Source organism: Folsomia candida, unplaced genomic scaffold, assembly GCF_002217175.1.
Source record: "Folsomia candida strain VU population unplaced genomic scaffold, ASM221717v1 Fcan01_Sc027, whole genome shotgun sequence".
NCBI lineage: Eukaryota > Metazoa > Arthropoda > Collembola > Entomobryomorpha > Isotomidae > Folsomia > Folsomia candida.
Genome location: NW_019091219.1, coordinates 527,229 through 555,003, shown reverse-complemented (window position 1 = coordinate 555,003; position 27,775 = coordinate 527,229). Strand labels below are relative to the sequence as shown.

The window sequence follows — 27,775 nt, the reverse complement described above, 5'->3', positions numbered from 1 at the left end:
ATTGACAGCAAAATCTCCTTTATAATTGATGCTTGGACTTCGGCTAACCAAAAGTCGTACCTAGGAGTGATTGCCCAGTGGATCGACACCAAATGGGACTTACAAATTCGAGTTCTAGACCTTCTAGAATTAGAAGGATCGCATACTGGAGAACGGTTAGCCGTCTCATTTATGGATTTATTGGATGAATACGAAATTTCTTCCAAAATACTTGGTGTAACTGCGGACAACGCTGGCAATATGAACACTTTTGCGGAAGCATTGGAAAGGAAGCTCAAGCGCAGGGTAAATAAAATTTCACAACTTTGACCCATTTCGAACTAATAACTTGTTTATAAAATTTCTTGTGTCTACCATATTGATATCATAACTCAATTTAAATTTTTATGATTTCTTATAAAACACGAAATATTTATTTGAACCAATTACCAAGTTTCGACTTTTTTCACTTAAAATAGCAGCAACTCAGTTTTCAACATTATTATTTTGTACATCAAGCTTAATTAACTTGCTACTGCATATGGGTTTTGGATTTATATTTTTGTATTCACTTCCTCATTTTCCATGTAGATTATGAAATCTGGTCCCCTTGCCTTTTTTACTAAAAGATTTTATTGCATATATGTACAAATCGAAAATGCTTCGATTACAAAGTTCGGTGGTTCAAAAATATATATCTCTACAGGGGAAATCCCAAAATTTGGGGAGAAATTAAAAAACCTTTTACTACCAAATTTTTCACAAAATACCAAACGTCGGACTAATTCTAAAACAACCTAAGTGACTTCGTTTCATAATTCGAAAACAACCTAAGTGACAATAAAAACTATAGCTTTTACTGTCACTTAGGTTGTTTTCGAACATACATAAATACATAAATTACTTATGCAGTTTGCGTATTTCGTCCTCAAAGGATTTAAAAGAATACAAACCTACGTACTTCGCTCTTATGATGTCCAATGAACTTTTTATGTATATAACTTATTTCTACAGGGAATCCAATTCACTCAAGAAAATAACAGGATTCGTTGCCTTGCACATATCGTCAATCTCATTTGTCAAGCAGCTATTGATAAGTTGGAGAAGATTGCCTGCGAGCAAGCCATGGAAGTCGATAGCGACCCTGACTTGGAGGACGCAGACAGGTTCAGCGAGGGGGTCATCACGAAGGTACAATAATAAAGCAGCATATTCGTATAGAATACCTTCGTCATATTAAGATGTTCAGGGATCCCTTTGAATAGTAAAGGTCACAATTATCAGATCAGGGATTAAGATTTTAATTCAAAATCTTTGTTCATATATGTGAAGACAAGAAACTTTGTGCTTGGATGACGTTCCTCTTTTTCAAAAATGCCAGTAAAGTCAAAGTTTACAGTTTTTACCTTGGACGTCATTTTTCTCCCACCGCTAATAAGTTTTTTTCTGATTTAATTTTACAAACTGGAATCGCGCGCCTCAACATTTTGACGTCATAAACATTTCTCTTTAAGAGAAGTATTTATGAGTAAGAGTTTCCTAATGACAGTTGCCAATTTTTGAATAGTATTTAAAATAAGCGTTATTCAAAAACTTTGTTACAAAAAATTGTTACGCAGCGTTAAAGATTTCGAGTTGTTCAGGATAATTCGGGCTATTTTATAAAAAAAATATCACCCAGGAAATCGTGGTGCATTGCACTTCACCTGTGCAAAAATTTAGAATTAAAATCGTGAGCGGTTTTGAGATGCACATTAAGGTCTCACTAATTACGACTCTACTTGTATATCTATAGTTACGCCACGGAGTAGTAAAAATCAGATCATCGCCACAGCGGCTTGAGGCCTTTCGGCGTCAATGTGAAGTTATGAATATTAAACATCTCGAACTCATTCGTGATATCAAGACGAGGTGGAACAGTACATATGATATGATCACACGTGCGCTGAAAATGAAACAGGTACAAGCCTTTTACATAGCTTTTATATATTTACGTAGTGTACAATCATAATCTGTCCACCCAAAAAAATTCGCACGGCAAGCAATTTATGACACATTTTTGTTCGTGGTATTAATTTTTTCTGAAAATGGGAAAACTCAAAACCCTCACTTTATTACTCACGTACCATACCTTGTCCCCGTCCATACACAAATTAATGGTGTCTGCAATACAATCCGACTTTTGTGCAGTACGAATAATTTTTTTGGGTGGTCGGATAATTATTTATTTATTTATTCGTTAATTTTTCACAGCCCTACTCTGCGACATTACAAAATCACGCTGCGTTGACGAAGTATAGACTATCTGACTTAGATTGGTCTATTATTGAACAAATGCAGAGATTTTTGGAGGTTAGAAATGCAGACTTCCGTCAAAAAGGTTATAAGAACATAACAAATTCAATATTTTCTTTTAGCCGTTTAAGGAAGTAACTACGCTTCTTCACAACAATTTCCAACCATTTCCTTCGGTGCAATGATTTTTTCAACCTTGCAAGAACATTTGGAGCAGTACATTTCGGATGAAGAAATAGGACTCGAGGGCATTGATTCTCAAACATCAGAACCATCCGATCAGGACTATCCGTCCTGGTTGCAAGAAGTTGCTATCAAAGCTATGGAGAAACTTGTCCAATATTATCCGACTTCACACGGTCTTGCTTATATTGCCGGAACAGGTGATTATTTTTGATTAATCATTACAAATAATTCGTGATATTAAGGACTCCCAACTTTGTAAAAAAGATCTAAAAATTCGAAAAGCTTAAAAATCTTAAATCGACTTTTTCCGCTCAATTGTTAACTGTGCCAACTTTGAATCTCTTGAAAACAAGAGGCATGACGTGATATTATCAATGAAACAGTTCATGATTTTGATGCCCTCTGGATATCCTGCAGTTCTGCGAAGGCAAATATACAAAATGTGATGATTTCGCTATTGTCACACACTTTCGCACACACCCACTCAATGGAACGAAGAACACAAAAAACGTTGTTTGTCGCCATGCAAATTCACACCAACAGTAAAAATCCAATTTCAGTCGATTCTTTAAAATTTTTGCATTTCCTTGATCATACATAGATGCATACTTAGGAGTAGGAAGTCAGAGGTTGTCACAACCAGATTTTGATGTATTTTGGATATGTTGTAGTACTATATGAGTGTACGAAAAGTGAAGAGGGATTTTACTCCATGGCCCCATTTGCGACCGCCACACCCCTCAAAGGGGCAAAAAACACTAAACTAGCCGGACTCAAACCTTTGCCAAAAATCCAATTTTGCTCGGATTTTAAAAAAATTGCATATTCTTGATCCCAGATAGTTGCTCTATCATATTCAAGAGCAATCTCAAGTTTTCGGAAAGTTTCACTATTTTCGAAAATTTCTTGAGCAACAGCAAGGGTTTGACTTGAAAAAATGCAACATTTCAAAAAAGTTGAGATTGCTATTGAATATGATAGAGCAACTATCTGGGATCAAAAATATGCAATTTTTTTAAAATCCGAGCAAAATTGGATTTTTGGGAAAGGTTTGAGTCCGGCTAGTTGAGTGTTTTTTGCCCCTTTGAGGGGGTGTGGCGGTCGCAAATGGGGCCATGGAGTAAAATCCCTCTTCACTTTTCGTACACTCATATAGTACTACAACATATCCAAAAGGCGTCAAAATCTGGTTGTGACAACCTGCGACCTTCTACTCCTTAGTTCCTTTTCGATGCTCACATCGAACTCAACTTTTGTAAAACTTCAATTTTTTCGATGACGTCCGAAGAATGCAGGAAATTCCAAAAAAATATTAAAAAATTTAAAACAATGAGTTTGATGTTTAATCGCTCGCCTAGTACAGCAACATATGCAAGGAGCATCAAAATCGAGTACTTCCCCATTATCATGTCTGAAAAAACGGCTTTTTAACTCACAAGTAGGAAAAAGAGCGAAAAAATCATCTTGAAGTAGATTTTATTTTTGAGCGGAAGAAAGAGCACTTTTATAAACCGCAGTGCGGTTTAAAAAAGCTAAAAACTCGTGAGCGGGGAGAGCGGTTTTAACACCGTTGGGGGTTCTTATCGACATTGTAATCAAATCGAAAGTTTGTTTTACGCTTTCTTTTAGTGTTTGATCCTCGGCTAAAATTTGAATGGTACGAGGCTTCTAAATTTGGAATAGACGCAATCTCTGGATACAGAAAGTAATAAAACGGAAACTAAAGAAAACACAATTTTTGATGATTACTTGTAGTTGAGAAAATTTTTTGTCACTTAGGCGACTGACTGAAAAATGGGCAACGTCATACAAAAAAGGTGAAGGTACGCGAGACAAGGATCAAACGGCCGATGTGAGAGAGAATATCTTTGAGAAGCAACTCCGCAAAATGAGACGCTTAGAGCCTGTAGATGAGTTTGACAAGTATTGTTCGGAAAAAACAGTTGACTCTTCATTACTTTCATGTGGAGCTTTGGGTTGGTGGAAGGTTTGTATAGCATACAATGTATACCAGTTATATCTGTATGAATCAGAGTTCGACGCTGCCTGGGCACGCCGATAAATTCAATTTCCTACACCACCCACGGCGTCGACCTCTGATATGAATATATGAATTACCAAATGTTTTATGGCTTAATATATTTCATACACTTTTCAGGTTCATGCAGAGGAATTTCCTCAATTATCTGCGATGGCAAAGGACTTTCTCGCTGTTGCTGGAAGTGGAGTTCCGGTAGAGAGTCTATTTTCTAACGGTCCCGATATCTTAAGCCATCGGCGTCTAAATATGAAAGTGGATACTGTTAAACAATGCATTTGTTTCAAAAGCTGGCTGAAATGTGTCGAGGCGCAGTCTCTTGGAACTGTTGTAGCAGAAAAAATGTGTGGCGACCGAATTTAAACTTTTGAACTTAATTTCACTAGTTAATTAAAAGTTGTTACCATTGTTAACTTTTTGAGTAAAACAAATAAATTCAAATTTATGACTCAATTTTGGGGCCGCTAGGAAGATGACATAAAACTTTGCTAATAATTATTACTAGGTTTCATTTGGTTAGGATTAGATAAGCGTTTTAAATCGTTTTTTACGTGTCAAAATTCTAATAGGATTTTGACCACAGAATTAAATAACACCATGATCTTGGGAAGATGGATGGGCGATTCTTCTTAAAATGAGATAGTTGCCCACATTTGTTGTGTGGGTAACGCAAACTAACGCAAGCGATTTAATGCATTTCATGAAGTTACCACAATTAATATGCACACCAATTTTTGACAGCAAAAATTTTACAGCTATTATGTGCTACCACTGATGAGGCATTTCTCTTACGTTTTCCATTTGAGCTTCGTCACACGTTTCTATATATAAATTCAATTTGAATAAGTGGACTATCTGGCTTGGCACTGAGCCTGAATTAATTTCATGAGTGCACTTTGTGGAAAATTTGGGAGATTTTCTTTTTTTGGTGACAAAATTGAAGACTTAGCTCCTTGTTATGGTTGTTTACAATTTGAACACTTTTTGGTATGCATTTCTTATGCAGCAAGGGGGCAAATTATAGAATTTACCGTTGGTCAGTCTCTGTATTTGCTCAATGTGTTGTTCCCAGATCTGACAAAAACGCAAAATAGCTCATTTTGTGATGCTTAAGCTAAAAAAATTCACAAAAAAACCAATTTTCTCTTTTAAAAAATTTACAAATGAAAAATATTGCAGGTTTTTTTGCAAGAAGAACAAATTGTCATTAGCAACATTTTTCTGCAGGCAATAAAACAATTAAACTTTTGATTGTGTCGAAATTTAAGAAAAACGACGAAATGTAAATTAGGAAATTTGAATTAGGAAATTTTAGGAAATTTAAATTAGGAAATGTTAGGAAATTTAAATTAGGAAATGTTAGGAAATTTAAAAAATTTAAGAAATTTTGCAGATATTTTAACATGCTAAAAAGGGAAATGTTTGCATCCATTTTTTTGCATATTCGTGATCACTGATCCGCACGAAATTACACACGTACATATAAGGAGTTGGTCTTTCAAATTAAAATCCCGGCATAATTGGTTTGCGCCCCATTGTGATAACTCATGTATTTTTTGTCGCATGTCGAAACGTGGACGTAATTAAACGACATGTAATAAATATTTTTGATAATATCATTTAAATAAAATTCCGGGCAGCGTGTTTTTGTTCGTTCGATGTTTTTTGTAACCTTTGTAAGTAGATAATTCGACGCGTCTTCTAATACATACAAAGAACTTCATATTAGATCGAAATTCGGGACAATACCCATAAGTCATTAATTTGTACCATTGAATGAGCGTTTTGAGTTTGAATATATTTGTCTCAACTTGGTCTGCAATGTATTGAATTAGAGATTTTGAAACTTGCTCATCCCGTGTGTTTCAAAAAATAAAGATTTTATTGCATGAAAACATCGATAATTTTTAGGTTCACAGAGTTAGGAGGTGATAATTTTGATTTTTCTGACCATGAGAAAATAGGATTAGAATGGATGAAAAAAATGATAGTGAAAATTAAATGTTTCTTCATGGAAGAAACATTTAATTTTTTTCCGCCTAATTTTGTGAACATAAAAATTGTCTCTTGTTAGACGCCATTTATAAAATCTTCATTTTTTAACAAATTCACGAGATGAACATGTTTCAAAATCGGCATTTGAATACACGGAAGAAAAGAAGGCTGAGACACACCTTTTCAAATTCCAAACCAGCATATTTACAAGGGAGCCTTAACTTTAAAATAAAAAAATAATTCAAATGCCATCAGGATCGTCGATTCTGTCGGTGAAGGTTGTCCTCCTCAGTTTGAACTCTTAAACCACTGGCTTAAAACCCCGTGAGCCTCAGCCCATCTTTCTAAGATTATCATCGTCTTACCGAATGCTTTATATCTCTTTCTTAAACAATTTTTTACACAAAAAACGGTAAAATGTATAGCTAATAATGTGTAGGTAGTAAACGAAGGAAATGAACCGCGACGCAAGTTGTTTTTTATTCTTTTTAAGTTTTTGACTTCTGACCCTGTATATTGAGGTCAGTATTTCCTGGTGTCAAAGATTACATAAAAAATTTAGTTTTCCTAAACTTATTTTCGTTATTACATCCGCCTTACAGCATACAGTACAGTGTATCCCGGAAGCTTAACCCAACTCGAAAATAATACAGACCAAAACACATTTATTGACCTGCTCGGTACCTCTGACTTTGTTAATGATATTAAATCCATAATTACTTATTTTATCTGTAAAGCAGCGAATTAAGTTTTCGTTATTACTTTACAAGACGAAATGTTTCAACCAGTTTCATTTGCATTTGCGCATAATGTACCAGCCATTATTCACTCTTACATCACTTAAACGTAATTCTACCAGTTTTATACTCCTCACAACAATAAAGCTATTGTGCACCAAGGAGAGAAAGTGACGTAGGAAAATATACAAATATTTAATGTGTTAATTTCGATCAGTTTCAATTCAACATATCAGAGCGCATTATCCTGAAAGAAACTTATTAATTTTTAAAATGGCCAGAACCCACGTCATTTTAATCGTTTTAGTAATCGGGTTGTTTTTCTTAACGGGACAAATTATTGCAGCCCAGAACGCTGAAATCCCAAACTCGTTTGACGAATTAGGTACGATCTCAAACTTAAATTTCACTTGCTTTCTTAGAAAAAATTAATCTCTATGAATATGTATTTTCATCTGCAGATAAGAAATTAACCGAGCTGGCTACCCGGCACAAGCGGGATTACCCGAATTACTATCGTGGAATGTGTGACTGCATTTGCACCCCGTTTTCGTTCCCGTGCTGCTGCTCTCTTTGAAGATCAGGAATTTAGGAAGTCAACTCCTGTTTATGAGAGCGGTTTAAAATTCGATCTCGTAAATAAATATTTTCATATTCATCTATTTATCCAATGTCTTGCATAATTTTATTACATCTTAAGTACTCAGAGTGAGAGCAATCCTCCACTCCAAAGCGGAGGTTGAAGCTTCATTAATTACATCTCATGTCGCCTCCATTTGAGGCAAGTTGAGACTTGGCAGAATTTAGATGGAGCAAGACTTAGGCAATGACTTTTCTGGACATGTTTTTACCTTGGATTGTTACCCTTTATTATGTACGGACCGTCGGACGTACATAATAGCAAGACACATTGAAAATGAAAATAGCAACGAGTAAAGAGTGAGTTGCGATTTGTCCACTTTCCATCTGTAACTTTGGAACGAATCATCTTTTAAAATTCTGCCCAATAAACTCCCTCCTTTCCCCAAGTTTATTATCCAGTGTTGGAGCTTATCTTGCCATACACATAATCACTCTTTTCCGCAATGAGTAGATAATACTGTTTCAGGTACACATTTTACATTGTTATTGTGTCTAGCGAGAGCAATGCATAGCTAAAGAGTTGTAGATACATATTTATTGTACCAGTCAATTGAGCAGGTCTTTCCATTTCTCTTCTCGATAAACATAACCCACACATCATTTGCATTTACGGTGTATGTATTTAGATACATACACACGTTACATTGCGATTGCCCGTCTCATTGCATTTTTCATGCAAAAGTCTCAAGCTGCCTCTCACTCTTGTATATTATCGACCCATACCGTCGCTCTGGAGATACTTCTCGGTTAAGAGACCGTGCAATCATACATAAGTTTTCAGATGAAAATGTGGAAAAAATGTGACACTATGTTATATCTGTTCTAAAGAAGTCTAAGATCTGGCAAAAAATGCATTGGATTTTTTACCTGATTCTTCAACGAACAACACGTCCAGCCCATGACTTCATTCAATCTTAATGTCGTTTCGTCGATGAATTATTTGACCTACAGACCCAGAGATGGACGGACGGACGGACAGACAAACATAACGATCGTTTAACTTAGTTTCACTCTTTAATGACCAGATTAATTTGGATTGAGGCAGAATGCCATACATACATTTGCACAAATGAACAAAACTGGACCTGATATCAGTTTCTTTTTCATGCATAATTAATTGATACCCCTCCATTCAAATATGACATACAAAGTAGAGAATGATATCATCTCCCCCGCCCTAATTATGTGATAAGCGTTATCTCCCATTGACACAAACTTACCAATCCATTACGCGTGGCAATGAGTCAGTGCATATAATTCTCACTTTTAAATACGTTTCTCACCTCAGTCACTTTCATTCAGGTGAACGAATCGGGTCGGCGATTTTCCTTCCAAATAAAAGAAATAAATTTGGTATCAAATAATACCTCACAAAATTATAATAATGTCCGTGATTACTGTCGCCTTGTAAGTGGAATTTCCTTAAGTCAATAGATTTAAATAATTCTGGTGAAACACATCCGCACACACTTTTAAAAATAGTTTTACCATTTTGAAAAGAAAGCGTAGTATGAAATCTACACTTAGAAATCCGGTTTAGTCACGCGGGTATTTATTTATCGGCATTAACGTTGCCACCGTTTGGTATTAAAATATTTAATACCGGTCCGTAAAAATTAGAAACTTTAATAACGGGTTATTATTACATGCACGGTACTATGTAGCAATACCACGTTGGTAGAATCACATATGAATACAGCCTGGTATTATGTTAATAGCGGATTTCTAGGAGTGCATGTCTATTAAATAAAATACAGTAAATCCGCCATCAGCTTATTGTCGACTAACAAGTTCGCATTACTGTGGATTTAGTTTATATAATTTAGAATTTTAAACGACTTTACTCTTCAAGAGAGTACCATAATTTTAAAAAGTGTATCTTGATACCCTGTCAAGGGAATGTATACATACTGAATTATGTAAATATGTATTTATGTACATAAATATGCAAATTTTACTTCACAGGATGGCCACTTTTATCTGGGGAAATTCGCTCTCAAATTTACAAAATTTCCATCTCCAAATCGGCGGAATGAATGCGTCTGAATTTGCTGATTTACAACTTCTAGCCACCCCCGTGGAAAACAGCGTTCTAGAAGAATTCGGGGCCTGGTCGGGAAATTGGATCGTCGAAACACCACAATTCCCAGGATCTGAAAGAATGAGGCTCTTATCAAACCCTCCCTTAAAGCATGCTGCCCCTTTTCTCGCCCGCATTAAGACGTGGGGCTACCAAATCACGTTTTACCAAAGTTACCAAGAAAAACAAGAATTTTTCAGGCAAAGCTGCATTTCAACCGATATGACGCCGTCAATCGTTCATACCTGGATTTTGGAGAAGTGACTAAATATTTAGCATGAGCAAATTTCGAAAAAAAATTCAAAACTTTGGTAAACAGAGGGCGGCTTTGTAATTACGAAAAATACCTAAAATACGTGTTTAATTACTAAGAAAAAAAAACATCTCCAAATATTTACAAATTATATATGACAAACGTCAGAACTTTTGAAAAACTTGTGTCTTGAATTTTACGCTATATTTTCTGTCGTAGAATTTTTTTAGGCAAACAATTAACCTCTTATGTATCGTATAATATTTATCAAAAAATGTGCTTGAAACTGTAGAAATGTGTATGTAACAATATGTAAAAATGTCCTGTGACTTATAAAAGTTAACCAACACCTTCTCCGAATTTGATCATCGATCGTCATAATCAAACTGAAAAGTTAAAAATAAATACATATCCGCCCTCTGTTAACAAATTTAAATCCGTTGATTCAGCATATGTAACATCTCTATTTTTTCATACAGTGAAAGTCACCTTGTCATCCTGCCCCCTCCTCCCAGTCCCACGACAACGCTCATCCCCCCAACGACTACAAACATAACTACTCCAGAAAGTACGACACGGTTCGATTCCACAATTTCAACAACACCTAACCCCACCCTGATAACCACCCTGGTCCCACCAACCAGTTCAAGCATTACGACCATGGAAAGTACGACCCGGTTCGAATCAACAGGTTCTACTGAAGAGACAACTTCCCCTTCAACAACGGAAAACCCGAGTTCTTCTCCAAGTTTGATGAGGCCTGAAGTCGTGGCTGTATTATTTTCTTTTGTAGGTGTTTTGTTAATTTGAAGAATAAAATTGCCGTTACATTTCATATTATTGCGATATGCATGCTTCAAACCAGAGTTGAGTCGGGTTCCCGATCCGTTTTAAACGGATCGGGCTTTTTTAGCGTCCAAAAACGGAAGGAATCTGGCTTTTTGGAAAATCAGAAAAACGGATCGGGTTAAAACGAGTTTTATTTTGACCCGAAAAACGGATCTGATATGGTTCTCAAAATCTATGGTTCGACTCAATTCTGCTTCGAATAAAATTAATTAAAATTTCATCCTCGTTTTTTTAAATTATTTTATTTATTCTTTGGTGTCTTTATGTTTATATGCTTAAGGTGCACATATGTAATTAATAACTTGTTATCTTCGTTCCCTTATTCCTTAATAAAGTAGGGAACAATGCCCAGTGGTGCAGGGTAGCCTCGTAGCCAACCTCCCCCCACGTGGGTAAGATTGGTAACTCCGGACCGCCAAGTGCCCATGGGAAGATAAATGTCTCTGCTGGTCGCGCCCTCCTCCACTACTGGCGCTACCATAATGGTGTCGCCCAACATATACGCTACATCAAGAGAACAATGCAGGGGATTTAATTAATTTAAATATTTGCATATGCAAATTTGAATTTCGCACCTTGATCAATTGTCAGCGTCACCTCGTCTGTCGGGTCAACCCACCAAATTGGACGATTTATCGGGGACCCATCAACCACCGCTTGCGCTGCAGCAGCCAAGATGTGATCCTTGTATTGGTCTCGAATGGCCAAAACCCTTTTACAGATTTCGATCGTCTACATACATATATTAAAGAAAGCAATTTTAGGAAACTTAAAGTTTGCACTTTTTCAGGGAAATACCTCGGCATCGAAATTTGCATCCCAAGGAACAATGCTGAACTGCACCGCGGGCATGAACACGTTCACTTGTAACCAACGAATGTACAGCTCCTTCGAAGGCCAGTCTCCATACGCATTTCCGCCAATCATATCGGGGAGGACGAAGGGGTAGCCGATAATCCCGAATTGCAGGGCGGTAGGAATCATGGACTTTAAACCGGCCTGGTGACCCCACCGGCTGCCTTTATCATTCATCCGGAAGAAGATGGGCAACTCCTGGAAAAATGCGATTAAATTTGGTAAAATCTCACGCATAAATTTTGGTATACAAAAAACAATCCCAGTAAAAATAACGCGGTCAAATAATCGATTTGCATATTTTAGTCTGCACAATTTTCTGCTTAATGCAACAAAACCTTACTAAGGGTTTTATTCTACAGAGCGATATACCAATAACTTTATATAATTCCGCATATTTTTTGATACATCGCATGCATAATCTTTTGCTAGATAAGACTGTGAAACATTTCAACACAAAATCGAGACAAATTTCTGCAGAAAACCCGTTGAAATTTTTTGGCTACAATTGAAATCTCGTTATTTTTAATTTTTTTTCCAGAAAATAACAGGATATGCAGAAATTTTCTATTTCTTTAAATTTTCCACAAATTTTTACCCCAACAATTTTCATTTTACGGTAATTTTTAACTCGAGTATTCATTATAGAGTGACAATAATGAAAACCGGAATCACTTCACACCTTTACAATTTTGATTTGGATAAGATTCTCAGCGTTTGTAGAGCTGATTTTTATGAGTCCAGCGATTCAAGTCCCGTGTTTCTACTCCACCCCCTCCCGGAGTGGGTGGATCTCAAAGCTAGGAAAACAGGGGTTTTCTGCGATTTTTAGCTTAAAGGCGGGTCAATATTTTTGGAAACGGTTTTCGCCAAGAGTTTCCTAATTTTTATCTCTACAACCCTTTGCGAGCGTTTTGTGAAATTCTCAAAACGAATGTCACGATTTTGAATTTTCTGGATTCAAGTTTTTTCTCAGGATTTTCAGCTTTTTTTAAATGACGTGAATGTGTGCAGAAACCATCCTAATTTATGCTAAACATCATAAAGTGACGAAATGTTATGGTTCGGGGTCCAACAGGTCTGATATTTGGATGAGAACGAGAATCTGAAATGTTCCAAAATTTAACACAGCGGAAGATTGGGAGCTAACATAGCAATGGAATAGGGACAAACTCAGAATATTTTTGTCTCTAGAACAGCAGGGATTAGTCATACACCAGACAAAGTACATATATTCTTAACCCTCGCGCTGAGAGCTTTCCAATGGTGTCTCATATGACCCCAATTGTGGGGTTATGTGAGACTTGACCTTTCCCTAATTTTACTCCAAAATCGTGACGTCCGTTTTGAGAATATCAAAAAACGCTCGAAAAAGGTTGTAGAGATAAAAATTAGGAAACTTTTGGTGAAAACCGTTTTCAAAAATATTGGCCCGCCTTTAAGCTAAAAATCGCAGAAAATCTCGGTTTTTCCAACTTTGAGCTCCTCCCACTCGGCGAGAGGGGGTGGAGTAGAAACACCGGGCTTCGACCGTTGGACTCATAAAAATCAGCCCTACCAACGCTAAGAATCTTATCGAAATCAAAATTTTAAGGGTGTGACGTGATTCCGGTTTTCATTATTAATTGTGACTCTATAAGATTAATAATTTCATTTTTTGTAACCATGTAAAAATACGTAGTTATATGCAAATTATTTCCTTGCCTGATTAAAATGTCCCACTCTCGCTTCGCCTAATCCACCATGCGTTGCCACCATTTGTAAATATTTGGTCGTGTACAGATTCGGCGCCAGGTTCGGGTCGCCCTCCAATCGCATCGAGTACTGGAGGTAGCCGCGCTCTCCGGCGTCAAATTTGAATCCGTCGAAACCATACGTCGACACGATATTGTCTAGACGGTCATTCCACCACTGCAGCGCGGCGGGATTTGTGATGTCCAGCGTTCCCATGTGAGCACCCGCCCACCATGCTGATATCCCTGGCTGACCGTATCCATCCTCCAGCAGGTATCCAGCGTACATCGCCGTCTTGAAGATCTCGCATTCTGGCCATCAATTTTTTTAATTTTAAATTTCATCTATGAAAAATCTACTTTCTGATTTTTCCCGAAAAACTGATGAAAATCAGAAGCTGAACTCATCACGTAAAGGCATTAGCTTACCGAAATTCATGAAAGGGTGAAACCAAAGTGTTATCCGAAGATTCATACTTTTCACTTGAGCCACCATGGCTGTAAAAAATAAAATATAATAGTAAATAAAAGAGCAACCACAAAGAAGATGCTGTGGGTTTGAATCCCACTACGGCAATTTAGTAGCGATCATATAAAATTATTTCCAAACAATTACTTTCATCCTTCTAAATTTTCTAATTATCACTAGTTTAAAAAAAATTGAAAAATAAGTATTCGTTCGAATAATAGAGAGAGGAAAGTCCTTATTTTTTTCTAATGCAAACCAACTCTACCCGATAACTTCTAACATTTTTTGTTTGTTTATGTTCTTAATCAAATATTAAAAGCTGCGCATTACCAGCCGGATCCGGAAACTTGACCGGGTCGAAGGTCCCCTCTCCATAGCAGGTCTCCCACTTATCATCAATCTGAATATGACTACTTGATGAGAACCCGTAACTAATTATTTTGTCCGCATAGTCCAGCACGATGGACTGATTTACCGCAGTTTTGTACTGGGCCCAGGTCGACCAGTACGGGTAGAGCAGCATCCTCTCGTCCGGGGTGGCTGTGGGTTTTTGGTAAAATTTGTGGAAATGTGTCTGATGCGTCGTCTTCACGTTTTCTCCAACACAAACGGTGTACTTCAAGGAGAGTGAGGATCTCGTGTCGTAGGGAAACGTGTCACTCGATACGAAACACAGTTGTCCAGGTCGTACCGTGTTCCAGCCTAGGAAAAGCGTTAGTATCAATTTCTAATTTAGATAAACATACAAATCTAGTTTTTGCGGGAAATTTAAAATTTAGAATTATCTCGTAACTAATAGAGTTAAATCAAATAAGGTAAATTATGTATCAAAGAAATGTTACAAGTTTAGGCTCAGTCCACGTCAATGTCAATCATGTGTTACGGGCCACGTCTCAGATTTTAGGGCTAATTTTACCATAAATACGTACTACTTAACCCTTTAACGTGTATGATTAACGGCAAGAAAATGCCTTAAATCGGGGACGCTATAAGTATGTTGTGGTCATGGCGCGGGAGGAGAAATTAAGGAGTTTTTAATAAAACTGGAAAAACTGAAAAATCAAAAATTTAACATTGCATTGTATAGGGAAATATCCAAATTTTTGGGAGGAAAATCTTCAAATTTAGCATTGCGTTGGCATAGGAGAAATCTCTCAAAATTGCAACAAATTTTAGGTCGCGGAGAAAAAATGGTGAAAATCAATGACCTCCTAGAAACGACAATTGTCTTCCTTCCGCGCCATGACCACGATTTTTCTGGACGACTTTTGTCTTACTCCCGAATTAAACCATTTCTTATAAAACGACTTGTTCTAGGCACTATAAACTAAATTCTAAAATTTAAAAAATTTGGCAAATTTGAATTCTAGCCATCTACTAATAGTAACTTCAAAACGTTATAACTTTTTGCACCCTGTGTGCAACCAAAATTTCATAAATTATAACGTAATTTTAAATTTCTAATCCACCATAAAAATAAGGTCGCACACGACAGGGTGCAAAAAATTTTATCGATTTTTCTGACACACATCAACACATGCAAGCTTATGTATGGGAATATTCCCAAAAATTATCAGAAAACAAGAGGCGTAAACAAAACTTTCATTGACAAAATTCATATGCCATACAAGTAAAGATTATTTTTAGCGCTGAGTTAAAAAAAATGTGACTAAAAAAATGTAAATCGCTCCCTGAAGAAGATAGCAGCTCGCTATCGAATGCTTGGAGCAATAAAACATTTAAAATGTCATCCATGATTCCCGTTATTAAACTCATTACATAAAAAAATGTAGCCCTGACCGCGTCGACATTTAAAAAGTTAGTACGTGCTACGTCCACTGCTGGTGAGCACCACCATCAGTAGTGTCGCTAGGAGTGGAGAGACAACATCTCCGCTCTCATGACTCTCGCCCGAACGTGGGTATTGACGTGAACTGACTCTTTATGCATAAAGCGGAAAATTGGGTTACCACGTTTTCTTGTTATTACACAATCTGAGGGTAGTTAAGTACTTACATAAATATCCCTTTTCAAATTTTCAGGTTTTTTTGATAAAATACGAATGGAGTAGGTTTTTTAATAAAAAAATGTATTCCAGAAGGTCCCGAGAATTAATTTAAAAAATTCAAATTTTGTTCTAATTTGTTAATATTTGGAAATATTTTAGGATTATTTTCCAAATACAAATTTCAGAAATTTGTCGAAAATATGTATCCGCCCTCTGCTACTTACTGACGAACAGCGCATTATCCTCATCCACATGGATTGAAGCTCCCTTCGAAAACAGCCAATAACTATCAATCAACCCCCCAAACTGTCCCCCCGTCGTGAAGGGTGATTCATCCTTCGCGTCCGGATTAATCGGCCAGTACATCCAGTGCAATCCGTGCGATCCGTACATGTGATCGTCCACCCCGACGTTGTAGCAGTCTTCCAGACGTCGTGAATACGTCGACGTCCACACTATCGAGGTACAGTCGTCCCGCGTGTCCGTGACGGTGAGGTTGGCATAGTCGTCGTAGGAGTAACACTGGACGGTCGGATCGGTTGGGGAACAATCGATCTCGACCCCGGGACCGATAGCGTTCGGTAACGAGACTCCCAAACTTCCGGTTAAACGTGGTGCTGAAAATAGTTTCACGCGGTTGATAATTCATTTAAACGAATTATATATGTAAGTAAATAATATTAAGTAATTAAACTGTCCTAAATCAGACGATTTCAGCAAATTATTATTGATAGATATGTAAATATGCCACACTAGTTGCATAATTTATGCCCTCTTAAAAATATTGTCATCTATTAAAAAATATTATCATCTTTTGAAAAGTAGTGCAGATTAAATTTTGCGTTAATTATGCAAAATCTATGTAGAGAAAACTTTACACTTCATCATCTCTTGATTTTGGTATGGTTTACTACTTTTAAATAGGAGTCTACAGTGCACTTACTAACTTTTCAAAGGGTCCACGTTATTTTTAGGAGTGTGAATGCCATTTAAATTTAAATATGTAGTATCAATACCTCCATTAAACGTGAATTCAATCGGTCTCGCATTAATGGACGGTTTCGGGGCGGGTTTTTGAATTTTTGGTGAAGCTTTTTGACTCCCCGTAGCACAAATTACGGAAAAGTGTAAAACAACTGAAAACAGAAAATATTAAAAAATCTACCAAATTTTTTAACAAAGAGGAACATAACACGTAATTATTATTTATATTTCTAAAAAAAATATTCAAAAACTTACAAAGTGTGAGGCTAAACACGGTGCTGAAATTTTTGACAAACATATCTGCCTATGATTGACACGAGGATGAGTTTGTTTTAACACGAAGTGTTTTGCTACTTGAATTATCCAGCCTTTAAATGGGTGAGCTTATCATGAATACCTTACATAATTTGTTGTGTTGGCAGTATCAGTAGTATTTTACGTAATGTAAAATCCCACTGATAAGCACTTATAAATAGCTGGACACTGGGGTACATAATGCACATAGGTGGGCGACCCAAGGTCCAATATTTTTCAAAATATAAAGTTTTCATAATTTCGAAATATCCGACTGTAAAAATCGGGCATAGTTTATTACGAGCATTATGCTGCGAGGTCAAGATAATGTAAAATATCTGTACTTGCTATAGAAAATTATATGCTAGTTACTTTTTCAAAGGAAACCTCCATTCCACATTATTTCATAAGTTTCACATAAAAAACATTCCCTTCGACATAAAATGAGGGTTTACTTTATTTTTTCATATCCTTAGTCTTTATCGTTTAGTAAAATATGTAAGTTCCGAAATTTTGTAAGCGTTGTCAAAGTTATTTATTAAAAATCGCGTTTCTAAGATAAAGGTTTGTGCGAAGCTGGACCCCTTGTTTCTTTCTTCGAAAACTGCATAATCTATGAGACGAATGAATAATGAACCATAAATAGATTCTGACAGGAGTCGCACAGTCAATTCATTTCAAGATCCTGCATGACTTTATTTGAAAGCATATGAAACACTGGAGCACAAGCACCTCACGTGTACATATGAAATCTCCGCTCTATGCATTGCATTTGTGGAACTTATTCACTTGGATTGTGGATTTTGGATTTAGCATGAACAATATGTTGGGTCAGGTTATGCATTCGTGCATAAACATTTACATATTTATGTAAATCTGTACACAAAGTTGTCCTATTTAGTTGAAACATTCCGATTGTTACAATCGACAAGCTTATCTTAGTCTGGCATTGAGTTTTATTTAAACCTTATTACCTACGTTAAATATACTTAAATACTGGGTTTTACCTAGAGTTTGTTTTTCTCAAACTTTAATTTGTGCAGAAATAGTGCTAAGCTATCACTTCTTTTCAAATATTAACATTAAACAATTAATGTCATCAAAGACATCAAAGATTTAGTTGGATTTATTTGTTCAAGTATATTTACAAGGGGTACATATTACAGACACTTCATAAATATTGGGACATGCTTAAAATAAATATAGTTACGTTGTGGAATAATAAATGCATCATAAATTCTAGATTATGCATCTAAACCATGCAAAATCTAGGTCAGACTTGACAATTTCAAAAGTCGACGTTACGCTACATCTCGTATACTTTACACAATTTAGAATTTAGATACATTTACATATCTCTTAAAAATAATAGATCACACAGTTTTGGGAGAGTAGTTAGTAACTACTAGTTACTGAAATTTCTTTTCAAATTAAATATCATAATAATAATTCGTAACCATTTTGTACATACATTATTAAGTTTTTGTGTTACATTTTGCCACAGTAAACAGTTTAATGTTAATATAGATATACATAAATATTTTGTTTAACCACAAATAAACAATAAAAATTGTCTAATTGATACATTATCTACATAAATTTCACGATACAATGTCACATGAATACATAAATAATTCGTAAACGATCCCTTGTCCCATCCTACTTTTATGAAACTATTCAAGCCTCTCCTCCTCCCAGGGTAACCATGACAACCGAGTTTGCACCGCGTATTCTCTCTTCTTTGAGTATTTGATGCATGAAAGCGGCCACAATCCATACCTCGTAGATTACCACGCTCAGCCAGACAACAAGAATCAACCATTCGTAAAAACCAAACGTTTTTGGAAATTCGAGAATGAACATGACAATCCACACCGTGATTCCATCAACGAATCGGACAAATTGTATCCTCATCCAGAACTTACAGCAGGCGACGTTTTGCTGTAAAGGAAATCAATATAAGTAAAAGTTGGAAATACGGATTTTTTGAAAATTGTTGTGAAAAAAGTTAGTGATTAATTCACTAACTTTTCCAGAGAAAATAACCCATTAAATATAATTTTAAATTAATTTTATAAAAACTTCTTCAGCTAATTTCAATTCTAAGAATCATCTGATTAAATATCTGATTAAATAATGTTTCAAAAATTTTAATCTTTTTCAGAACGGAAGAGATTTACATGTTCAGCCGCAGTTTTAAGCAAACCACCAGACACAAAGTATCCCATGAAATCCACGAGAGACATGAAAAACAGCAAAATCCATGGCGATACTTCAACCTGACGAAATACGTCCTCCAACGTCAATTCCTCCGATTTCACAATAGTTACATCTGTTCCGGAAACACAACATTTTCCAAATTTAAGTTTTAGCGGTTGAAATTTAAACGTTTACGGAGGGTATTCCTTGTCCCTTCGTAACCCTATTATTGTTAAATAGTTGACGAAGGCAAAAATGGACTAAAAAACCGTAACCGTTGAAACGCGATTTTTTATTACGAAGGTGTACAGCCCATGCAAAATCTCATGTAAAATTTACGAAAAATACAAACGTTACGGAGAATTCAAAAGTTACGAAGAACACTAAGGTTACGCAGAGTAGAAAGGTTACGAAGAATACTCAGGTTACGAAGAGTAGAAAGGTTATAAAAAGTACTAAGGTTACGAAGAATACAAAGGTTACGAAGAATACAAAGGTTACGAAGAATACAAAGATTACGAAGAATACAAAGCTTACGAAGAATACAAAGCTTACGAAGAATACAAAGGTTACGAAGAATACAAAGATTACGAAGAATACAAAGCTTACGAAGAATACAAAGCTTACGAAGAATACAAAGGTTACGAAGAATACTAAGGTTACGAAGAATACAAAGGTTACGAGGAATATAATTGTTACGAAAACTAGTAAAGGTACGAGTATTACCAAGATTACGAACAATACCAAGGTTATGAAAGAATTATGACCTGCATATAAAACTTCAAAAACTTTCATACATACCGCTCGGCACCGAGTAATTTTGGACGGACAGCAGTTTCCTCTGTTTTCTTCTCCACACGAACCAGATTAGCAATCCGGTGGCAGAAATTAGGAAAATTACCCAATTTAAAATCTGAAAATAATCGCGAAACCGATTTTTTCCTATGGAAATTAATCTAATTTAGTTTAATTCAGTTTATTTTTATCTTACCCGACAAAGAAACCCCACCCGTTTCACGCCACTTTTTAAATTTCTCGTACAACAAGGACCCCTCATTTCAATCTATTAAATAAATGTCCTCCTTAAAATAACAATGCATCCCGTTGAAGTAACTAAACCCACCTGATGATTCTCAGAAATCTCTTTCTGTATCCGGGAGAAAGCTCACTTCGCTTCGGGAAATAATCGATATCCAAAACCCGGGTAAGGTTGCCTCCGGAGTCCACGTCCACAGGTGTACATTCACGGTGTGAAAGTGTGCAAATGTTTGCATGAAATATTATCACATTCTGCATGCGTGCTTGATTACTGAACAAGTCGCGTGGGCCGAGGATGGCAAAGGAGAGACATAGTTTTCATACAGGTGTGAATTTAGGCGGATATGCAGGAAAATCCCTTCATACAGAGATACATATGGATATAAATATATAAATATGTAGTCCTCTCACTATAGCTGAAAGGAACCATTTTTTCCTTCTCATTTTCGGTAAGGTGTGCATAAATTCACACATTTAATGTGGAAACATAGGAAATATGCACGTTATTTGTCTTCACATCAGTTTATTATTCAAATACTCAAGTAAAGTAACTAAACTATTGAACTACATATTCATTATTAATGTATATTATAATGATTTTATAATAATTAGACTTATTATAATAATTATTAATAACTAATATGCACATTATTACATAAGTTAAAGTTGAAATAAAGTTGAAAATCTTATGATACTAATGATTTCTTCATATAGTATTCATTAATCAAACAACTAACCTATTATTCAAATTAATTAAGTAGTTGGCAAATATGCATATGTTGCTAAACATTGTGTTGTACGTAAAATATGTATGCACTTTATTCATATTTGAATTAGTCGACTCAATTTGATGCAATTGTGCTCATCTTGTTTTACCTGTTAGGTGAAATTACGTATGTTATCTTGCTTCGCGCACACATAATTAGATACGTAACAACAACGATAACCTTTATTTATAGGTTTTTTTAACAAAAATTAAATACACTCATATGTATAATGGATAAAGTTACCATAAATTAATAATTACTTACTACCACGACTTACAGATCAATTTCAAATCAAATGAATGTTATTTTGTCCTAACAAAGTCTCAACTGAATTACTACGAGACTTTAGACTACTTTTGTAGTCCACTTGCCCCACGTGAGGCAGGTTGAGAATGGCGAGGCAGACTGGTGCAGAACACCGTGCCTTACAAAGTTACAAAGTTTCGTGTTGGTTGGAGTATTTCTCCTCTGTCCTAATGCAATACATATGACTAAATATGTACGTACACAACACAATTGGGGACATTTGCTCGTAGGTACTTAATTTCCATTAATTCCACACTCTCCTTTCAACTATCCTACATCTTGTTTAGTTTATAATTATTATATTATCTACATACATATTTACTTGTACACTAACGTTTCCGAGCACAGGTTTTGTGCTTATTAAACAAAAGCATCGGTTAGTTTGGCATTTGCACAATTCACCGAATGGCGAGGATTTTTAGTCGGATGAAACGTGAATTTCACTATTGGTAAGTAGACAGGTCAGCACGGTAAATATACATATTTAGTTTACCATACTGGAAATGCGCGTTTCGTCCAACTTAAAACTGTAAAAGTGCTTACGGCCCACAATTCCTGTAAATGGCTTTTTATTTGTTTTTAACGTCTGTTGTATTTGATAATCTTATTATTACTTTTTTTTTGTTCCTGCGGAAACATGCCTGCCAGGTGGATTATTACCAACTTTCTGGTACATATGTACATATCTAACCAGGTGTACTTCTGATTTCATCATAAATTTTTGGTGTTCTGGATACCAATACGGTTAGTAGGGAAGTGCGCCTAGCGGATGAGACTGGCATAAAAATGTTGATATCTGGGAATATAGCAGACTGGGTTTACTAAAAATTTACGATGATAAAGTAGTGACCCTACCCTACAATCACCCTAACCCATAGTTTGCTAGGTTTCGTGTGTGACTTCCACCATCACTTTCTTCCTGAAAACTCAAAAAAAAAATTTCTCACCTACCTGGAGCTAGCTTGCTACCACATTCTGTTGAATTCAGTCCATCCATTCGGTATTTCTGATTCATTAGGATATTAGCTTTTAAAATATGTCCCTACTTTTTCAATGTGACCACATCGGGGAAAGTTTGGGGAAATTTCCCCTCGGCAAAAAAATCAAAATTTTTTAACTTTTTGGCAATTTTTAGGAATTTTGATTAATTGACAGCGAGTTAAGTCCAGCCAAAAAATAAGTTTCTGCAGAAGATGATGACCAATAATCATGGATTCCAAAATTCATTTGATCCAGTTTTTCGCGTACGTATTTTGGTCACTGGGGTCACTTATAGTGAAGAATTCAGGGTCATTTCTTTTCTGACAAGTCCCCAATTTTTTTGGAAAATTTTCTTGTCACTTTTCATTTGAAGCCATATCAGACTTCCTGACCCTTGACTGAATAGAAAACCGGCCATTTGAAAATTCGGCTAAGTTATATTCTGGTCATCTACATGAGTTTAGTTTCGTGCATATTTTTTGAAAAATTGTATGCAAAGTGTCCACTTTGAATTCAAGCTAAAAAAAAGGCATTATTTAAAGTAATTCATCATGATTTTTTAAGTCAACATTAGTTTGTCCCAAAGATTAAACAACAAATTGTGTTTTTAAATCCGCGTGCGGAGCCACACGGCGTTTTTCGACCGTCTCATCCGCTAGGCGCACTTCCCTAAACCAAATCTATGCAAATAATCTAAAACGCTAATTCCTTATACATTTTTGAAATGTTTGAGATTATTTTTTTTCTTTAAACAAACATTATGAAATTTATCCAGACGCACCTCTATATACAATAAATTATCGATCGAATCTTAATTTTCCCGCAATCCACATTAACCAATTATTTTGGACATACATAACTAAACAAATGTCCATATAATAAGGACTTAAAGTATTCACCTCATCTGTATGTAAAGTTTGCATATTACTGCATATGTTGACATGTCCAATAATCAACCAGAATTATTGTTACCATTTTGACATCTAACAATTGGAGGTTTCTCAACGTATATTCACAGATTAGGACCAACCCGTCGACCATCGATCTCATATAATTGGTATCCAATTTGCAAATAGAACTATCTGCCAATGCTGATGTTTGGTGGAGACATTTGCATAAAAAGAGGAGAAAACGCAACCCCAAGGCTGGCAAATTTGTCATTTCCCAAATTTGCTGGTAATTTTTCCCGCTTTGGATGCAAATATCTACGCCAAACCTGCGCATTGGCAGATAGTTCCATTGGCAAATTGCATATTATTATATTTGTGAGTGACGCAAGTTTGGGCCAAATTTGTAAGCATAGGTTGGGAGACCTCCATTGTTAGTGCACTCTGAACTTTATGTGTTGGACAGTATTTTATGTATGTAAATTCAGGGAACCGCTGAGGTGATTAAAGAGTAAAGTTTACCCTTGCAAGGAAAACTTACGAGGTTCCCGTCATGCACATGTCATCCACTATGTTTTTAAGAATCTACCAGAATCCTTTATTTAGGATCCATTCATATTTACGTGAAAAATTCAAATTCCACGTCTAGGTGTGGCCCCAAACTCAAAGAATTCTTTATTCGACCAATTTCAAACCTCTAGAACTTTTATAGGTTAGAAATGTCGTAATCCATGAGAATTTCATACATTCTCACTTAAAATGATGACAAAAATCAAAAGTTTAAGATACAAGCAAATAAGCAATTGTTATATTTGTTGATAGATTTAAATATTTTAGTTAAAAATTTTGAAAATCCGTGCAGGGATTTGGCTAAATAACGAGCTAAATATAAATTTTACGCGGGAATAACTTGGTAAACCACTTGGTAAAAAGTAAAAAAGTAAAAAACTTGGTAAGAAAAACGTGGTAGCTTCCTTTTACGCGACTGAAACCTCGGAAACATCCCTTATGACTTTGTGAAAATTTAGTTCCGAGTGTATCAACTTTCTTCCAAACTACGTGGGGATTGGATAAGGAGTTACGTATATAAAAAAATCACGCTGACACATAAAGATCAAAACGCACTCATATTTACCTTGAACGGCCCCTTCAAATCAAACTATTAATTCAATTCTTAACTATACACATATTCTCTTGCCTTTTCCATCGGAGGTCAAAACCCAAATCGACATCAATTCCCACAAGCGCATATGTATTATACGAATATCCAATATTATTAACACAGCGTATGTTTGCATAATTTCCAAACAAAACAATTTGACGCAACTTCTACTGAGAATTATCTACTAATTTTCTTTGCCGCACATTTGCTTCTACACATCTTCATTTGATGTTACTTAAACAATATTTTGCTTTGAAGTTGTCATTCAACTCGAGGATTTTTGCCATGTGATTTGTGCCATTTTTCCCAGCCCTGCTTACACAAAGAACTCGCTACCTCCGGATGGGATTTGTTGCCCGGGTTCCGACCGGGACGAGGGCCTTATCCTGACCATCATGATGGAGATGTGACGACGATCTATGTTCCCTCTCTTGCAGAACAGCCTCGCACAGAAATTCTCTCCCAGCCGAGTTATACCTTCGATCCAGAAGCAGAGCATTGGTGTGTATCCCATGAAAACGGCGATCCAGAATTTTGCAAGGTTTGCAAAGACGACATTTTCCTCCATTTCCAGTACGACTTTAGTCCTGTCGTAGATTTGGTCGTAGGAGGCGACAAGTCCGAATGGGATCCAGAGGAGGACAAACAACATGGTGTACGACAACAAGAAACGAATTCGTTTCAGTCGAGAAGTCATTCCCCAAATTGTAGGGACCTTAATAAGCAAAAGTTTACAGGTTCATTAAACTACACGAAATATTACGGAAAAAGAAATGCTTAATTTTGAAATACTTACGGTTCGTAGGTACATGTATTTTCCCCGATTTTTGAACATGACTGAAAAAGATACAATTTTTTATAGAACATCCATCATCGTTTAAAAATTATATGGACTATTATCACGTACAAATGTGGAAACTGAATAATCAGTAAGAGTCATGAAATATATCAAATCTTTACTAATCTGAATTCCTGTAACTAATTGAAGTAACTAATAATTAAACTAACTAGTAACTGTCGAACTGACAGCCTCGTTTTCTAGTAAAATGCTATAAAGCTCCCGTAATTATACTCAATCATATCCTTAAAAATCCGAACACGTATGTAAAAGCAGCGAGCTCTGTAAAGCTTGTAATATTAATGTTAATATTGTAAAATCTACTTTTATTTCCTTGTAAATCATGTCAACATAAAGTGAGTAAACTAATTTTGCAAACCGTATAAACTCTAATTTGACACCTAACACACAATTCGTTTAAATATAACGGCAATGCCAACACCACTCAATTCTCATTGTCACACGACTTTACATAAAACCCATTCCGCAAAGTTTAAAAATTGTTCAGTTACATTTCGTTCCAGCCACTCACCGTAAAAAATCCAGCCTGCTACACCAACATGAAAGACTCCAAACCTCACCATCTCCACCACCTGGAGCACCATCTCGCTCTTAGGTGACGCCACCTTCATCATCCAAATAATTAATTCGACCACAATTCCCCACTTTTCGCACCCACATTTTTCTTGCCCCCCCCCCTCCCTTCATCCACATTTGCCCCATTCAAACTATCCCATTCCAGCAACCTAGGCACGGCCCCCACGGCAGCCAAAAACCAGCAGGTCACCTTTCTCCGAGGGTTTGGAGCTTGAACATCCTCGAATCCAGCTTCCAATTCGGTTAACACCTCCTCCACAAGTGACATCACCTCAAGCGGGTACACATTCACGAGCCAGGCTATGGGGTAATTCAATACCATTTTAATTAATGCAACTACTGGGGGATTCATTCGAATTCGCGACGTTGTAGCATGTGTAAATTTTTTTGCAAACATTACTTTTATAAAAAAATTTAAAAACTTTTAAAAGCTTATGTAATTAAAGGCTTGGAGGGTGCAGGTTTTTCATTACAATTATGTTGTCTTTACCCCTTTTTGGCGCATGTTTACATTTGGATTAGGAGAAATACAAAGTAATGCAAATAGGTTTAGTTTTCTTACTTCGTATGAAAGACAGTTCCCGTTCTGTGGAGGTTGTGATTAATCGCGGCCATTCCATAACATCAAAGAAGGAGAACAGTGACGCCAAAGCTGTCACAAACGACCAGTTCGCAATTGATTTGTTGATAGATCTGGAGTAATAATTTAACATAAATTAGTTACAAATTCCCTTTTGTCTATGTACTATATACTATGTGGGGTGACCAGACTACTCATTAATAGAGACAGCCAGGCCAGCGGCGGTAGCACATTTAAGGCTAATTGCCGATTCCCTTTTGTCTAGATTACTTCGAATGACCTATGAACTTAATCTACGGAATACAAACAATTATTTAGGGGGATCGATACCTAAATTGTTACCAGTAGGCTACCCTTGTAAGTACAAAAACCGTGGAACCGTATTCCCAAGACAGTCCATCAAATATATTCATAAGTATTGAATGTGGGTATGCAATATTTGGTAAATATTGATGTTAAGTCCTCCCCATGTGTTGAGATCCGACCAATCTACCCGATTTAGCTTTCACTCTCAAAAGAAACAGGATTTCGAAGCACAGTGAAAAGAACGTAGGAGATGTAAAGTTATAAAAATCTATTTCTCTGATTCCAAATAGCTTGAAATCCGCAAATAAACTGACGATAACCCTTTGGCTTTACTCTCAAATCAATTTATTTCAACGAGAAATCAACTATATGGACTAAACAATTATTAATCAAATATTTTTAATTAAGTTTTTGCGGAAGAGGAATCTTAGCTCTCCTTAACTTCTACACACCGACCACTAAAAAATACTTCCCACTTCTCTCAACAGAACCCACGCGTCCCTTTTTCCTCACTATCCCACTTACACTCTTATTTCCGCATCCCTCACCCGCTCGATATTGAACATACCATTTTTCATGGGCATCTTATGTTCCATGAAAATGCTATTCTATAATGGCATATTATTAATTTTATAATTAAAATTACAGCATACTAATAACTCTACATATCATTTGACAACTCCTAACTGCTATTAAATTCAAAATGTATCGAGAAAA

General features: G+C 36.1%; 4 protein-coding genes across 5 annotated transcripts; 1 reads left to right on the top strand and 3 right to left on the bottom strand.

Moving 5' to 3' along the window:
• Nucleotides 1–9,137: 9,137 nt before the first annotated feature.
• LOC110859663 lies at nt 9,138–11,040 on the top strand. Its single transcript, XM_022108635.2, has 3 exons — nt 9,138–9,279; nt 9,838–10,212; nt 10,685–11,040. Exons 1-3 carry the CDS (start codon nt 9,257–9,259, stop codon nt 11,013–11,015), a joined length of 729 nt encoding a protein of 242 aa, XP_021964327.1. The 5' UTR covers nt 9,138–9,256; the 3' UTR covers nt 11,016–11,040.
• A 236-nt stretch (nt 11,041–11,276) lies between these two features.
• On the bottom strand, nt 11,277–17,479 carry LOC110859645 (myogenesis-regulating glycosidase). 2 transcript variants are annotated; one of them, XM_035859713.1, is made up of 10 exons: nt 17,359–17,479; nt 17,136–17,255; nt 16,344–16,736; nt 14,587–14,813; nt 14,442–14,511; nt 14,072–14,140; nt 13,614–13,954; nt 11,853–12,107; nt 11,630–11,786; nt 11,277–11,558 (listed from the first exon to the last, which is right to left on the bottom strand). In XM_035859713.1, the coding sequence occupies exons 1-10, from the start codon at nt 17,399–17,401 to the stop codon at nt 11,374–11,376; spliced, it is 1,860 nt and encodes a 619-aa protein (XP_035715606.1). In that variant the 5' UTR covers nt 17,402–17,479; the 3' UTR covers nt 11,277–11,373. The 2 variants fall into 2 exon arrangements, with proteins under 2 accessions (XP_035715606.1, XP_021964305.1); XM_022108613.2 differs by having other exon boundaries at nt 14,442–14,813.
• Nucleotides 17,480–18,351: 872 nt separating this feature from the next.
• Nucleotides 18,352–23,837, bottom strand: LOC118438896. Its single transcript, XM_035859737.1, has 4 exons — nt 20,588–23,837; nt 20,398–20,509; nt 19,578–19,729; nt 18,352–19,338 (listed from the first exon to the last, which is right to left on the bottom strand). Exons 1-4 carry the CDS (start codon nt 20,651–20,653, stop codon nt 19,075–19,077), a joined length of 594 nt encoding a protein of 197 aa, XP_035715630.1. The 5' UTR covers nt 20,654–23,837; the 3' UTR covers nt 18,352–19,074.
• A 42-nt stretch (nt 23,838–23,879) lies between these two features.
• LOC118432942 lies at nt 23,880–27,075 on the bottom strand. Its single transcript, XM_035859738.1, has 4 exons — nt 26,735–27,075; nt 26,108–26,472; nt 25,534–25,574; nt 23,880–25,452 (listed from the first exon to the last, which is right to left on the bottom strand). Exons 2-4 carry the CDS (start codon nt 26,208–26,210, stop codon nt 25,054–25,056), a joined length of 543 nt encoding a protein of 180 aa, XP_035715631.1. The 5' UTR covers nt 26,211–26,472; nt 26,735–27,075; the 3' UTR covers nt 23,880–25,053.
• Nucleotides 27,076–27,775: the final 700 nt, after the last annotated feature.